Source organism: Protopterus annectens, chromosome 1.part1 (genome assembly GCF_019279795.1).
Source record: "Protopterus annectens isolate FY-2018-M chromosome 1.part1, PAN1.0, whole genome shotgun sequence".
NCBI classification, from domain to species: Eukaryota; Metazoa; Chordata; order Ceratodontiformes; family Protopteridae; genus Protopterus; species Protopterus annectens.
In genome coordinates this window covers 1,462,331,333-1,462,347,538 of record NC_056726.1, presented here as the reverse complement: position 1 = coordinate 1,462,347,538, position 16,206 = coordinate 1,462,331,333, and the positions used below count along the sequence as shown (strand labels likewise).

The 16,206-nt window shown below is 44.4% G+C and overlaps 1 protein-coding gene across 1 annotated transcript in view; it reads right to left on the bottom strand.

Moving 5' to 3' along the window:
• BSDC1 (BSD domain containing 1) overlaps nucleotides 1-16,206 on the bottom strand; it is an 871,248-nt gene that overhangs the window by 719,076 nt on the left and 135,966 nt on the right. The window contains exon 2 of the mRNA XM_044082455.1: nucleotides 14,361-14,421. Coding sequence (XP_043938390.1) covers nucleotides 14,361-14,421 — 61 coding nt within the window. The remainder of the gene's footprint in view (nucleotides 1-14,360; nucleotides 14,422-16,206) is intronic.

Below are 16,206 nucleotides of genomic sequence, written 5' to 3'. Positions count from 1 at the left end.
TCTTGGGTGTGGTTCATAACCTGGGCCTTAGAAACTCAGTAGTTTTCAAAAGAACGGCAAATGCAAAAGAAGTCGTCGGTTTGTGTCAAGAATCGGTAGTGCGAAGTACTTCCTTGGAAGCCGGTGCCTGCTCTGCAGCTCTGGACCGATCCAAGGGAAAGACACCTGCAGGATCCTTAGTCGAAAAAGAGAGTTTTGCAGCATACTCCGAAAGGGTCTCGGTAGTGGCCTACAAATCCACAGAAGTGGGCATCAGGGTCTGCGAAAACACCTCACTGAAGACCGGAGAACTGACAATTAGCTTAACGGAAGTGCCGTCAGTAGGTTTGGACCTGTGCAGTCTGTCTCTGTCTTTATCCTTATGTTTTTTTCGGAAGATCTGCCATCAGATGGCTTACCCAAGCCATATCATAATTGGAGGACTGTAAGCAAAAATATCTAGCTACAATACGGGCCTGACGATGTATAGTTCTGGTGTTGAACAAAGCACAAAAGTGACAGTGGGGGACTTCGTGGTCTGGGCCTAAGCAAGTGACGCAGTAAGAATGAAAGTCTCTGTGTGGTATTTGCTTTCTACAGACGAGACAATTGTTAACTTTTTCTAACATTGTTTAGTGCAAGAAAAAAAACTATCCCCAACGGGGTACTTAGCTTTAGAAGACTTCAGCTTCAATTCGGAAGACGAAACTCAGGTAGTGGCTGACCAGCACTCGTGCGAACTGCTTCTGCTTTGGGAGCCACGGCAAGAAAGACTGATGTGATGGCGTTGGCGGCCTTACTTTACACTACTGACGACCTGACATCAGTCCTGAAATGACAGCAACAGACTCAGAAATACTAAGCCTCTGGTATTCGGGCTGGCCGAGGGCTATCCTAGTAGAGAGAACCCAAATGTGATGACTGCAACAGTGAAACACTAAGAACATCCAATGCTGTACTGGCAAAAAGGAAGTCACCAACAAGATTTCTGGTATGTCCTGCTGGATTTTCAGTAGGACTTTTTGAAGAAGCGGGACGGGGGGGGGGGGGGAGCTGCATAGAAAAACATTCCCTTCCATGAGACTGAAAAAGATGTCCGTTGCCCTTGCCAGGAGTCTGGGTAGCCTGGTGCAAAATAATGGAAGCTATCTGTTCAGAAGGGAGGCAAACAGATGTATCTGTGGTATACCCCACTTGTGGACTATGTCCAGGAGCACATCTCTGTGAAGCATCCATTAGTGGGATTGTGACACAGACCTGCTCAAGGTGTATGCCTGAGTGTTTTGAGCAGAAGGGATATATACTGCCTGGAGAGCGACTCCCTGCTCGGTCGCCAGCTCCCAGTCTTGCAGTGCAAGTCTGCACAGCAAGTAAGATTTTGTCGCCCCCCCGCATGTTCACACACCATAGAACTGTAGTGCTGTCTGTGAACAATTTTAGGGGGTTATGTTTTAGGGCATGTTGGAAGGCTTTCAGAGCAAATAAAATTGCTCTCATGTCCCTGATATTGATATGCTCCTGTCTGAAGGAGTCTGACCAATTACCCTGTACTCTCAGGGTGCCCATGGCCGCTCCCCAACCCAGATCTGAGGCATCTGTGTACATCTCCTGAACTGGGGTGGGACTTGTAAAGGGAGCCCTAGGTCGAATGTCACTTGGTTCAACCACCAGAGGATCTCTTTCCTGAGACAAGGAAGGAAAGGAATGTTGTACTCCAGGGGGTGTGAGTGTTGTGTCCAGACAGACCTTGGGTACCATTGCAATTTTCTCATGTGCAGCCTTGCCAATGGCAACACTGGAATAGCGCATACCATATAACCCAAAAGTCTAAGGTAATGTCTGGTTGTCAAGGTAGTGGCTTGGAGGACAGAGAACGGGTACTGCTTTAAGTTTTCCACCTTTTGAGGTGGAAGGAGTACCCTCATGACATCTGACCTTATTCTGCACCCGAGGATCACTTGGTCTTGCGAGGCATTTATATTGGACATGGGGTAATTGATTTTGAATCCCAGTGCTTGCAGGACTGAAATGCAGTTTGTAGTTGGCATTGTAGGGACCTGGAGCATTCTGCCTGAAACAGGATGCCGTCCAGGTATGGGAGGATTTGAATCCCTTGCGTACTGCAGTAAGCAATTACTGGAGCCAAGCACTTGGCGAATACCCCTGGTGCTGTAGAGAGTCCAATGGGCAAGGCAGAGAAATGAAAGTGTGAGGAACCCAGAGAGAAATGTAAATATCTCCTGTAGTTGGTCCTTATGGGGATGTGCAAGTAGATATCCTTCATGTCCAAAGTGGCCAGAAATCCCTGTGGCATTATCAAGGGAAAGAGGGTCTTGTAGGGTAAGCATCCAAAAGGTGAGTACTTGTAGGAAAAGATTGAGGTGGGAGAGATCCAGGATTGGTCTCCATGGTCCATCCTTTCTTTGGACTAGGAAAAAAAAGTCTTAAAAACTCCTTCCTTTTTCTGCCATGGGGACAGGTTGTATTGTCCTTTGAACAAGCAGACTGTCTATGACTGGCTAGAAAAGAGGCAGTTGTTTTTTGTGTGGCTGAGGAATGCCCCTCAAGAAAGGTGGGGGTGATCCAGGTCAAGAAATAACCCTTTTCTAGAATGGATAAGACCCATCTGTCTGAGCTGATTTTTTTTCCAAACTGGAAGACAGTGAGAGAAGCCTTAGAGACAGAGGAATGACATTGAGAGGTTTGGGCAGCAAAGGCAGATAAAATCACAGACTACCTGCCCTGTCCAGAAACTGAGACTTCTGGGCAGGGGTCTGAGCAGGTCTGGAAGGAGCCTGTTGCTTTCTGGTGCTCTTTCTGCCCCTGGAAAGAGATGGTGGGACAGAATGTTTTCTGATAAATTGAGTTTTGGAGGGGCTGTTATTGTGAAATTTGAAGATAGGAGATGCAAACAAGTGCTTCAGGTCCTGCAGCTCCTTCCCCTTTTGCTGGAGAGTTTTGAATAACTCAGCCACTTTTGTCCCAAAAAGGGAGGAGTTACCCAGAAGTGCATCCAGAAGTTTTGCCCTAATGTTGTCGGGCAAAGGCTGTAATCTTAACCAAGAATATCTTCTCAGGATTGAAGCAGATGCAGCAGATCTGGCAGAAGCTTCAGCAGCATCATAACTGCATCTGACTGAATGCCTTGTGAGCTGGGAAGGCAGGAAAAGGAGGCTAGAAATTTGTGCCTTAGAAGGAGAGTCATGGAGGTCTGACAAAAGCTTGGTGGCCTGGGCCAACAGGGCTAGGGCACACTTAGTCATGTGTCTGGTAATTAACTGCCCTGAAGGCTAGGATAGCAGAAGTACATACTTTTTTGCCAATACGCTACATGGCCTTACTGTCCTTGTCTGTAGTGAGGACAGACGTGGAAGGAAGCAGTTTGGAAGGCTTATCAGCAGAGAATGAGACAGTGCCAGAGTCTGCAACAGGGCATTTGAAGAAATTTGGCCCCCTCAGGGACCTTATAGAAAGTGTCAGGCCTTTGAGGGGCAGGGGGTTATAAACAAGGGTTCACAGAGGCTGCATTGAAAGCATCCAAAAAAGCCTAGCAAGACAGGTGAAACAGCTGAAGGAGCAGGAGTGTCCATTTACAGGAGTTCTTAATATATTTTTTGGACCTCTGACATCTTAGCGGAATCCCACTTAAAATAACCCCTTCATTTTAGAGATGGTCTCCCCAAAGGTGAGATCCTCACCTGGGGAGTCTGTCCCAGCAGAATCCTCCTCTGAAGAAGCATAATCAAGGGGAGATGTCAACTGAGCCACATAGGAAAGTTTGTCCTCAAAAGAACAGTCTGAGGAATCCACAGCTTCAGGTTGAGGGATGTCTTCGGCCTACGGCTAAATTAGTGGAGGAGCAACTGGTGGGAAGGCAGGCATAGCAGGCCTTAGGGCCAGGAATCCATTAAAATAAACATTGTGAAAAGTTTTGCCTATCTGTACAGCTTTCCAGGAGGTGAAATATGCTTGGTCTTCTGTTTCCTCTTCAGGGAAGTCTTAGAGGGTGCAGGGCCTAAGGAAGGCCTAATGTTCAGTACGCTCTGGAGCCATGGAAGGACCTGTCTGGTCGGCTGGTACAAGCAGAGATTCCCCTCACCATCGGCAGCAAACATCTGCAAAACCTCCACGGATATGCCTTCCACCCTAGGTTCTGTGACCTTCCAAACAGTACTTGCCTGCACCCATATCCGTGGATTCCGAACATTCATATAGGCTAACGTCGGTCACAGGAGAGAGAGAGAGTTGCAGCAGTGGTTTCAGGCCTAGAAACTTTAGTCTTCTTTCTAGGTGGCTCGATGGACTGACCAGATGGCCCTTCCATAGCTAGTGCTAAGCATTTGAGATGCTGGATTTCCAAATAAATGTTGAGGGCGTGCAGACAGCTGCGGAGTGTCCTGGGGATGAAGGACTGACAGATCACGCAGGTTTTATGGTTGTAAGTAGGCCCCTAAACAGAAAAGGCAGAGCTCCTGGGCGTCCTTATGTGGGATCCGACGACTGCACCTGCATTTTTCTTTCCTGGATGACATGAACCTAAACAGACATGCAGTGACCCAAAGGAAACAAAAAATGGCCCCAACGAGGAACTTACCTTTAAATGTGAAGATCCAATGGCCGGGATGGCAGGAGCAGCTGACATTTGAATGGTGGCAGAGAAGTTCTGAGGAATAGTATATGCAGACATCACTTTTACGGCCCACGCTCCCTTAGCCAACATCACATGTCCCACATACCTAGCAGTGATTAAAAACATTTGTATACTGGCCAGACATTTGAGTAGTAAACAGAGGACTACCCAGGGGTTTGGAATACTGCAACATGAGAATAAAAGGATATCTGACAGATGACTGTATACATAGGAATGAACAAATGTAAATAAAGTTTGGAGACTTAAGTAAATCTTTAGATTTTATACAACACAAAATATTGTGGAAGATTTTTCAGTTGTATAATATCAGTACAAAGATAGGTAATATATGCATCACTGCTTATGAATATACCATACTTCTTCGTAAATAAGACCTAACCAGAGAATTAGGCCTAGCATGGTTTTCCAGGGTGGTCATGATATAAGCCCTACCCCAAAAATAAGCCCCAGTTAAGATAGTCAACACATGACAGATGTGTTGAATTATAAAATAATATTGACATCCGCTGACTGCGGTTATTGTACTCTGATCACCATTTTCGGACCATTCGGACACCCAACCTTTTCTCTTTGCAGAAAGTCATAAGATTCTTTCCCTAGGAGTCCTCTACGATTCTTACTGTAACCCTAATTATATCACTCACGTGACGGTTGAGATCCTTGGCCCATAAACACTGGCAAGTGTACTGTGGTCAAAGTACAGACAACAAGCGTAAAGTGCACGCATTTGATAATGAACGGCTGTGGTTGTGTCTTCTTAACCGTCGCCATTTTGTGTTGCCACTCCGGTGCAAAACGAAAGAGCTATTCTGTCGAGTACAAGAAAGGAATCGTGGAGGACTCCCGGGGAAAGAATCTGATGACTTTCTGCAAAGAGAACAAGTTAGATCTCTGAATGGTCTGAAAATGGTGTGCAGTGTGCGATAACCTCAGTCAACAGGCAGACTAGGGAAATGCTAATAAGTGCAAGTGTGGATCAGGTCAGCAACCATTATTTCCTAAAATGGAAGACCATCTGTGAATGAATTGCTAACAGGAGAGCAAAGGCTTTGGTTGTCCGCAGGGCTGATATTCAAGCATTTGCCCTTGCAATGGCACCATAGTTATAAGTATCCCCAGAAGAATTCAAAGCATCACAACATTGGCTGGATGGCTTCCTTCAGCGATATGAATGGTCTCTAAGAAGATCAACAACACTGTTCAAGCTGGAAGATACTGAAGTTATTAAATGTGCACTTGCATTCAAGTTCTTTGTTGATGGCATCAACTTTTATAAATACCAACTCTCCAACATGATTGCTATGGATGAAACTGCAGTGTTTATGAGCCAAGGATCTCAAACAATTGATCAGAGGGGTGCCTCGTCAATCTACATTCCCTCCACTGGTTATGGGAGTGCACATGTTACCTGTACTTTGGCAGTTCGTCTAGATGGAAAGAAAACCCCATCTCTAATCATTAGTAAGGGCAAGAAAGATAAGATTGAACACGTTTCAAGCATTTGCATTCTTGAAACCAAAAAAGCCTGGTGCACACAAGCAGTTATAAGAAAGTGGGTCGATGTAATGCTGCCACTTGTTTTGCGAGGTGGCAAAAGAGGTCTGCTGGTCTGGGATTCAGCCAGCACTCACCGAGCTAAAGACATGAAGAAATTCCTTGCACAGAGAATAGATCAAACAATGATTCCCACAGGAATGACTACCTATCTCTAGACTCTTGATATTGTAATAAACAAGCTATTCAAGAACCATTTGTGCATGGAAAATAGAATGGAGAGAAATCAGCATGGACACTTTGTGAAGCCTAGCCTGCAAGAGGTCGTGACTTGCGTGAAAAATTCATGGGATAAAATCAAGGACAGCTGTGTTGCTAATGCACTACGAGCAGGCTACTTGGACTAGCAGTGCTCATTTAAGGAGGGCTTTACTGCTAGGCATGACAGATTGGGGCCAATGGTTCTACAGGAAATGGAGTCGCAAGAAATTCTGGCCAGAATTCAGGGGTTGGAGACTTATGACAATGTTCCATAAGACGCTGACATGACTGTATTTGAATAACTTTTCCATTATTGGGGCAACAGAATGGCTTGCTTCTGCTTTCAGTTTTATTCCCCTCCTCCAATACACATGTATTGAGATTTTTCTGCACTTTCTGTTAAGCATGAAATATTGCACTGTGAAAGCCAAGGTGTAGATATTCTGAAGATGAAATGTTTATTGCACTGTTTATATAGAATTCTCACACAACTGTTAATGCTTTACTTGAACTGTTGCGCAATAACAGAAAAGTACCAAATAAATGTCAATTTGTGTAAATAAATAAATGTCGATTTCTGTACATGAATAAATGTAGATTGTTGTATGGGGCGGGTGTAAATAAGGCATCCCCTGAAAAGTCCTAATGCATATTTCGGTGGGGGAAAGAGTACAAGACCTGGTATTATTTTCAGGGAAATACAGTAATAGAATAATGATTTTGGTAAATACATGGTTAAAGTTAGGAAACAAGTATTGAGAGGTATAAGACAAGGTTGTCCGATAAGTAGCTTGATTTTTGTTTTAGAAACCAATGCAGTATTGGTTTGTATAAACCAAGATATGCAGAAAGAAGGATATGTTACTCAAGAAAATATTGGTATACTTATTTTGTCAACTTATGCCGATATTATACTTGTTACAAAAATGTGAAAGGAATGACAACAGAACTATATAAATGAATACTTAAATGCTAAAGGTCTGGATTTGACTACAGAACATTGTAAAGGTCTGGGGTATATTGGGAAGGTAAGAAAAAAATCTAATATGGAAAAAACAGTTTTGGGAATCCACTTTGGAAAGTGAGAAGTAAGAGATTTGCAATGGAAGAACACGACAGAGAAAATGAGGAATAGATGTATGTTTTGGAAAACATTTAGGATTATCATTCAAGAATAAGATTTATTTAACAAATTCAATATTAAAGGCAAAAAATAGAAGTTATGTTCTTACCATAACGTTCCATGTTAGTTGTCTTCTTCTCGCCTTCTTCTTGCTGGATGGGTTCGGAGCCGACCTCGGCTCCGACTCGGCCACTCTAAAAGCTCGAGAGTTGGTTCCACCGGCTCGAGGCTCCCCTTATATCCCACAATGCTAGGCGAGAGTTACCTCAGATCTCGTTTGTAAGCTAACCCCAGCTTATAATAGTAACAGAATAACTCTAAACAGAGTCCACCTCTAACAGGAAGAAAGAAGGGTGACCTACATCCTGAACCAGGAAATATGCACAACAGCATATGCCTAAGAAAGAGGTGGTAGAAAGAGAGGTCACAATCACAACTCCTCTAGGTCTGTCCAGGCCAGGGGGAAGGAGGGTGGGACGCAAGAAGAAGGCGAGAAGAAGACAACTAACATGGAACGTTATGGTAAGAACATAACTTCTATATGTTAAGTTGTCTATCTCGCCTTCATTCTTGCTGGATGGGACCGCGTCCCTAGCACCTTGTCCCGGGTGGCCTAACGGAACAGACTCCTGAGAACAGTGGAACCAAAGTTAGCTCTATGCCTAGAAGCTAAGTCCAACTTATAATGAGAAATGAAAGTGTGAGGAGTAGCCCAAGTAGCCGCTGCACAAATGGTGTCAATAGGCAGTCTGTCTTGGAAGGCTAAAGAAGTAGCCAAAGCTCTGGTGGAATGGGCCTTAGGTTTATTAGGCAGTTTTGGTGTCTAATTTCATATACAAGGGAAATCAAAGATGTTAGCCATCTGGATAATGATACCTTTGAAACTGAAAGTCCCTTTCTGCTTTCCGCATAGGAGACAAACAGCTGATCAGATTTTCTGAATTGTTTTGTTCTATCCAAGTAGTACCTCAATTGACGATGAACATCCAGGCAGTGTAATTTTTGTTCAGACCTATTGGAATATTCTGGAAAAAAGACAGGAGGTCAATGCTTTGATTTAGATTTGACGTCGAGACCACCTTAGGCAAAAAGGACGGGTTAGTTCGTAAGGATACTCTGTCCTTATGAAACAATAGATAAGGAGGTCGACAGCTGAGTGCTTGAAGCTCTGAAACTCTTCTAGCTGAAGTAATAGCTACTAGAAAAAGAGTCTTCCATGATAGCAATTTTAAAGAACAGGAGACTGCAGGTTCGAAAGTTGTAAGAATCAAAGAAGCAAGTACTAAATTTAGGTCCCAAGGAGAAGGAGGATTTCTTATAGGAGGTCTGAGAAGAAAAACTCCTTTCAAAAAGGCTTTGCAAAGCTTGTGGGACATTAAGGCAGATTCAGAAATACCCACATGAAAGTTAGAAATAGCTGCCAATTGAACTTTAAGAGTAGAGGAGATGAACCTGCATGGAAGAGTTCAGCTAGAAATTCAAGGACTAATTGATGGAAGCAGTGAAAGGATCTATGTCCTTTCCTTGAGCCCAATATGTGAAGCGTTTCCACTTACTCAAATAAATCTTCCGAGTGGAAGATTTATGGGAAGCTATCAAAATATCTCGAACGGAGTGAGATAATTGAGGAAGCCTGGCTAAGGTTGGAACTGGAGGAACCAAGCAGTGAGGTTCAGAGAGGGGAGGGAGCAATGAAACTGACCCGACTGATGGATCAAGAGATCTGGAACTAGGTCCAGATTCCACGGTCGCTCCAAAAGAAATCGATGTAGAAAGGGGAACCACACCTGTCGAGGCCAGTAAGGAGCAATGAGGATCAATGAGGCCTTCTGAGCGATAGCTTTCTGTATCACTTGAGAGATTAGTGGGAAGGGAGGAAATGCATACAGAAGTCCCCGGGGCCAAACTTGGACTAGAGCGTCTCTGCTGGGTTGGCCTGGTAAAGGGAATAGAGTGAAATATTCTCTGCACTTGCTGTTTTGGGGAGTAGCAAAAAGATCGCAGCAAGGCTGACCCCACTTGAGGAAAATTTCTCTCACAACAGAGTCTTTCAGAGACCACTCGTGAGGCATGAGGATAGCTCTGCTCAACTTGTCCGCAATTTGATTGGACTTCCCGGGATGTGCGTTGCTATCAGAAACCACTGAGAAGAAATCGCCCATTGCCACAATCTGAGTGCTTCTCGACACAGGGGTATGATCTGGTTCCGCCTTGTTTGTTGCTGTACCACACTACAGACATATTGACTGTCTGGATTGCAATCGTTCCCAGGGGAAGGGAGCCTTGAAGGCCTTGCAACGCTAAAAGCACTGCTCTCATCTCCAGAACATTTATGTGCAAGTGGCATTCGCTTGGTTGCCATGTGCCCTGGACCGTCCTGCCCTGATAATGCCCCCACCCGATCAGGGAGGCATCCGTTGTCAGAGTAGCAACCGGAGGGTGGAACAAAGGGTCTTCCCAACAAGAGCTGAGGGGAAGACATCCACCACATGAGATGATTTTTGCACGCTTGCGTGATCATAATGGTGTGAGACATTGGAAGTTGCTGGTATGACCATTGAGTAAAGAGCATCCATTGAAGGATCCGCATGTGGAATCTGGCTAATGGAAGCAGAGGTATGGCCGCCATAATTCCCAACACTTTCAGAACTAACCTGGCTTTGATTCTGTTGTTGTTGAAAAGGAGTGAGACCAGTTTGTGAATGTCTGTTATTCTCTGATGTGTTAGTCTCGCAGACATGTCTACTGTGTCTAGATTTGCGCCTATGAAAGTAATAGCGACAAGGCTGACAAAACAGACTTTTCGCAATTTATTGAAATGCCTAACTTTTGACAAATGCGAAAAGTGTAATCCCTGGCCATCAGAAGGAGATGCTTGGTGGGAGCTGTGAGGAGCCAGTCGTCCAAATATGGAAACACCTGGAATCCTTGTCATCTCAGGTGAGAAACTACCACTGCCATGCATTTGGTAAACACCCCCGGGGCAGTGGTGAGACCAAAGGGCAGGGCCCTGAACTGAAAATGACTGGTTCCCAGCCTGAAGCGGAGGAATCTTCTGGAGCGTCTGTTCATTTTTATGTGATAGTACGCATCCTGAAGGTCTATAGAGCACATCCAGTTTCCTTTGCCCAAAAGGGGAAGGATGGATTGCAGCGTGACCATCCAAAATCTTGTTTTCTTGACTGATCTGTTCAAGATACTGAGATCCAAAATTGGTCTCCAGTCCCCTGTTTTCTTTGGAACTAAAAAGAACCTTGAGTAGATTCCGGATCCTTGCTGGTCTGCTGGAACTGGCTGAATTGCTCTTGTTGCAAGCAGTTTTGAAATCTCCAAAACCGCTAGATCCCTTTGAGCGGGTGGAACATCTGGAAGGGATTTTTTTGATTGGTTTGGAATGCGAAGAAAGGGGATAGAATAGCTTTCGGAAATGATGGACTGTACCCATTTGTCTTGAGTCAGGGATAGCCAGGCTTCTGGGTACAGTGACAATCTTCCCCCGACTGCCTCCGAAGATGGGCAGTCGGGCAACACCTCAGGGATGCTGAAAGGGCTTGTCAGAGGCGGCTTCCCGATTGCCCTGGTTTTGCGGACCCCCCCTGCCCCTAGGGCGACGTCTACCATTGTTATTCCCGCCTCTGCCTCTGGCGGGGAAACGACTCTGTGTGTCAGGCGAAGTCCCTTGAGATTGTTTACAGAACCACATCTTTCCACCTTTCTGGCCTTTGGGGTAAGGCCTAGAAGGAGTAGAAAAACGGACTCCGACGGCAGAAAGGGTCTTGCCATCAGTTTCGCACCTAGTCAAGGTTTCTTTCACTTGAGGACCAAAGAGAGATGATCCATCAAACGGGGAGTTAGTGAAAGACGTCTTGAAGGGGTCCGCAAAATTGCATAGCCGCATCCAGGCATGCCTACGTAAGGCCACACCTGTCCCTGCGGCTCTACTCGCTCCATCAGCCGCGTAAGAAAGAAGGCGCATGGAGGAGTTGGTTATGGAGTTAAGGGTAGCCAGCTGCGTGTTCATCTTATCTTGAAAACCCGCAGCTGTAGGGTCCTTTAACATTTCACTCGCTTCCTTGATCAAGTCCCTTTGAAGACGAGTAAAATGGCATAGGTAGTTCAGCGAACGCATGGTAAATGTCGCTGACGAGAACATCCGCTTCCCGTACCTGTCCGTGGACCTAGATTCCTTGTTAGGTGGATGGACAGGTACTGAAGGATCAGCTAGCTCCTTCTTAGTGGCAGCAGCTACCACCATAGCATCCACAGAAACTCCTTTTGTTAAGAACTGTTTGTCTGCTGGTGCTGTTATGAACTTGGAGGGTCTCCTGGGAGTGGGGTCCACTGAATCAGGAGCCGTCCAAGCCTTCTTAGCAACCACCTGCATGAGGGGGTCAAAGGGGGGGAGACACCCAGGAGGTGGAAGGGCGTGAGCCAAATGCCTCAAGATACACAGATTCATCCTCCGAAGGGTTGAGGGCTGGCCAATTTCCCCTCTGCTTCAGGATCTCTAGAATGTCTGCAAATGAGACATCTTCAGAAGGGGAACAGGGGGAACCCTCAGAATCATTTAAATCTGTGTCAGACGTGATGGACTCAGGTGAGTCAATGTGTTTCCTCTTACACTTCCTCTTCCGAGGGGGCTCTTCTGCCAAATCAGGAGAGGCCTCGGAAGAGGATGAAATCCCCACAGGGGGTTCCTGAGGAGCTGGCTCTCTGCGGTCCGGTATGAGGGAGTGAGTCGACTTGACCTGAGGCACCGTAGAGGGAGGGGCGGACGGAGCCGACTGTGGAGTAGAGCCAGGCTCTAACACACTCCGCATGACCTCGAATGCACCCCTGTCAGGCAAAGCCAGAGGTCCCCGCTCCGAAGCTAAGAACCTCCCTCGGCACCGACAGTGATGGCTCCAAGGCCGATGTCGGAGCCGAACTCACCAGCGCCGAAGCACCGAGAGGGAGAGGGGGGTCGGACAAGGGTCCGATGCCACTCACCCCCTCGAGCCGACGAGGGAAGTCCGGCGCCGAGATTCTTCCAAGGAAGAAATCGGAGCCGGCGAAGACAATTGTATCGGCTCCGACGCTATCACAGTCTCGGTTCCGCGACCCGGCTCCGAGCTCAAGAGAGTCGAAGGAGGAATATATTGATGGACCGGGGCAGGCATCGACTGATGAGTCGGGCTCTGAAGCATCTGGGCCAATGCCTCGGACTTAAGAAGTCGACTCACTACCCTCTGAAGGTCATGATCAGACAGCCTCGATGACCTAGAGGAGTGAGATCTTTGGCTCCGTTCAGACAGCAGGGGAGATCCTGGAGCCGAATGAACGGAGCCAAGAGATGGTGACCTGGACCTCTTCCTAGTTGTCGGCTCCGAAGGTCTGGTCGGAGCCGACACGGGAATTTCTAATACCTCGGCTCCAGCCGGAGCCGAGGGAACCACAGAAACTGTGGACTGAGACTCATCGGCTCCAGCCGGAGCCGATGTAGACAGAGGTTTAGAAACCTTAGGTCTCGGCTCAGTTGTCGGAGCCGAAGACCTAGATGCCTTAGAGGGCTTCCCTGTAGATACAGAAAGGGAATCCTCTGGCTTGAGTAAGCCCTTAAAATTAACTTATTTTTCTTTCCTGCAGGACCCTGGGGCTGAAGCCATGGCACACAGCACAGGAGTCCTGCAGGTGCAAAGGTCCCAGACAGTAGACACAAGAAGTGTGAGCGTCTGTCAGAGACATTTTCTGACAGCACGCATCACACTTCTTGAATCCGGAGACCTTTGCTTCTTTAGACATATCTAAAGGTGTAATCACACACAGTCACAAACACACTAATTACACCCTGTCTAGTTTAAATTATAATAAACCACTAACTAGGTTTTTTAAATAAGAAAAATAACACACACACTCCACTAGGGAAAGAAAAAAAGGCCTGTAGGCCCAAGGGAAGAACTTAAAGTTCTTGAGGGAAAAAAACAGGAATTTTCAAGAAAGGGGATAAGAATTCCTCTAAACTAAGGGAAATAAGTAAAAATATTAAAATTAAAGGGGTTTTAATAGACTAACTTCACAAGAAAAGTCACTTACCAAGAACCGGTAGAAAACCAACACCTCGATAGCTGTAGCGGCAAACGAGATCTGAGGTAACTCTCGCCTAGCATTGTGGGATATAAGGGGAGCCTCGAGCCGGTGGAACCAACTCTCGAGCTTTTAGAGTGGCCGAGTCGGAGCCGAGGTCGGCTCCGAACCCATCCAGCAAGAATGAAGGCGAGATAGACAACTTAACATTGACATTTAGCTAGTGCATTTAGTTTACCATCAGAATATGAGAGAGATTTGTAACATTGTGTGTTTGTTTATATGAATTTCTAGGTTACATCCTATTAAAAGAGGAACTTTATATGCTGAGAAAGAACAGAGGTTTAGGGATTAATCAATCCAGTGGTCTGTGCGACTTCATTAAACTTATATGATGTACTTAAGAAGCCAAAAGATAATGATGGATTACTAGGAGAAATACTAAAATGAAAATATGAAAAAGAATGGAAGTCTGTTCCAAATTGTAAAAGGGCAAGATGCACTTCAAATACTGAAATGCAACTTTATCAAGAAAATATATTATGGAAAAAAATGAAACTGAAAATAAAAGAAAAAATATTGCATGAAATGTTAACTGTAAATATTTTGTGTATCCATCTCCTCTCCCACAACGGTATGAGCAAATCACATCCCCAAATGAACCGTTTTCCATCAGTGATGCTTTGCTAAAACCATACAAAACCCTCTTTAGCCAAAGTTCACACAATATCTTAGGTTACCCAACATTCAGCAAATAGCATTTAAAAAGGGTAAATTTGTTTTCCTTACCTTGTGTCTTACTGACTGGAAGCTCTGTTGTAGCCAGCCTCCCCACCAACCTCCATCTTCTCTGTAGAATAAAAAAAGACAAATCTCATGTTATGTGCTGATCCCCTAAGATGCAGAAATTAAACACCCAACATATGGCTCTTGATCACTTCACAGGCATTTAAATATTACAGGTTATAAATTAAGCTGTTCACCAACATTAAGACAGCAAACCTACACAGACAAAGCCGAATACTGGAACAAAAATGCAGGACCAGCTCTTGTTCTAATCAATTTTGACAGATTAAGCACATTCATTGGACTGTAACTTAGACTTCTTCAGAATCCATACTATCCAACAACCACACCTTGCTTAAATAATAAGCCAACAAAAGTCACATGACCACATAACAATGCTCATTAAAATATTCAATTAACCAATTCAATGATGTTTTTTAAAAAAACTAATGCAACTTTAAAACACCTACACCAACTCATTACATGATAAAAAAACCTTCTGAACACTTCATTTTACATGTTGTATGACTTTAAATGCAATATACTAGCTATAGATGCATGTTCATTTAGAGCTGGAAAAACATGAGCATTTAACTTGATTTGCCACATCATTTCTTTGTATTCAGTTAAGTCTTCCCATGGTCCACCTCTCATATTCTGGAAATCAGTACCTACCCCCAAGGAACGTACAAGAGTGCTCAGGGTGAAACTGAATGAGCTCTTTTCATTTTTGTTCTTTATATCTAAATTATGCTCATAAACACATTCTTTAAATTTTCGCTTGGTTTTCCCTATATAAAAAACAATGCATTGTGAACATTTTGCCACATATACTCCTCCCTTGGAATTACATGTACAATGAAAGGGGTGTATATTCTATAAAACCCTATGTTGGCCACGTCTCCTTCCAAAATAAATCTACACTGGCTACAACAACCACATTTATAGGTACCCCTCTTTTTTTTAAAGAGCTATTTGCTACCATTCCTTCAAGTACCCTTTTAATGGATCTCCCCATCCTGTATACCATTATGTAGTCTGTGGTCTTCCTCCCAAGAATTCTGTCCCTTTTCCAAAGCAAGAAAAAATCTTCCAATTTTTTAAAAGGGTGTTAAATATATTTCCCACAATCCACAGTATAAGTGGTAATGAAAGCACATTCAAACCTTTTGTTATAATTAACACCAGTACATAGAGCAAAGTCCTCTGCTACATTCAAATCACCTCTTAAAAGGGGAGTAATACCACCCTGTCTCCTTTTTAAACAAACGTTTTATTTTTATGCCATCCACTAATGCTTTAGGGCATCCTCTCGCATAGAACATTTCTGCTAATTTACTCACTTATGAAATAAAATCATCTTCCGAAATCATTTTGCCCAAACGGACAAATTGTCCTTTTACCACACCCCTTTTAACATGTTGGGGGTGACAGCTGGAGTAATGTAATAACGCATTTGAATAGTGAGGTTTACGATAAATGCTGGTAGTTATTTTCTTATGAAGATGGTCTTTGGACACAAACACATATAGATAACTTATTTTTTCCTCACCTAACCAAGTTTTCAATTTCATCTTTCCCAGTCTCTCACGATATACATATATTGTCCAAAAAATGAACATACAACGCCCATGATCTATCTGTGGGAGAATTTAATACAAAGTGTTTTTCCCATTGTAACATCACAATACTGGCAAGGGGACACATGCAGCCCCCATTGCCACACCTCTTTTTTGTTGAAAATATTGCCCTTCTATATAGACAAAGTTACAGTCCAAGACTAACTTCACTACAAAAAAAAAAAACAAAAAAAAAACATTAATTTCTCCATTAATCAACTTCCTTGAAG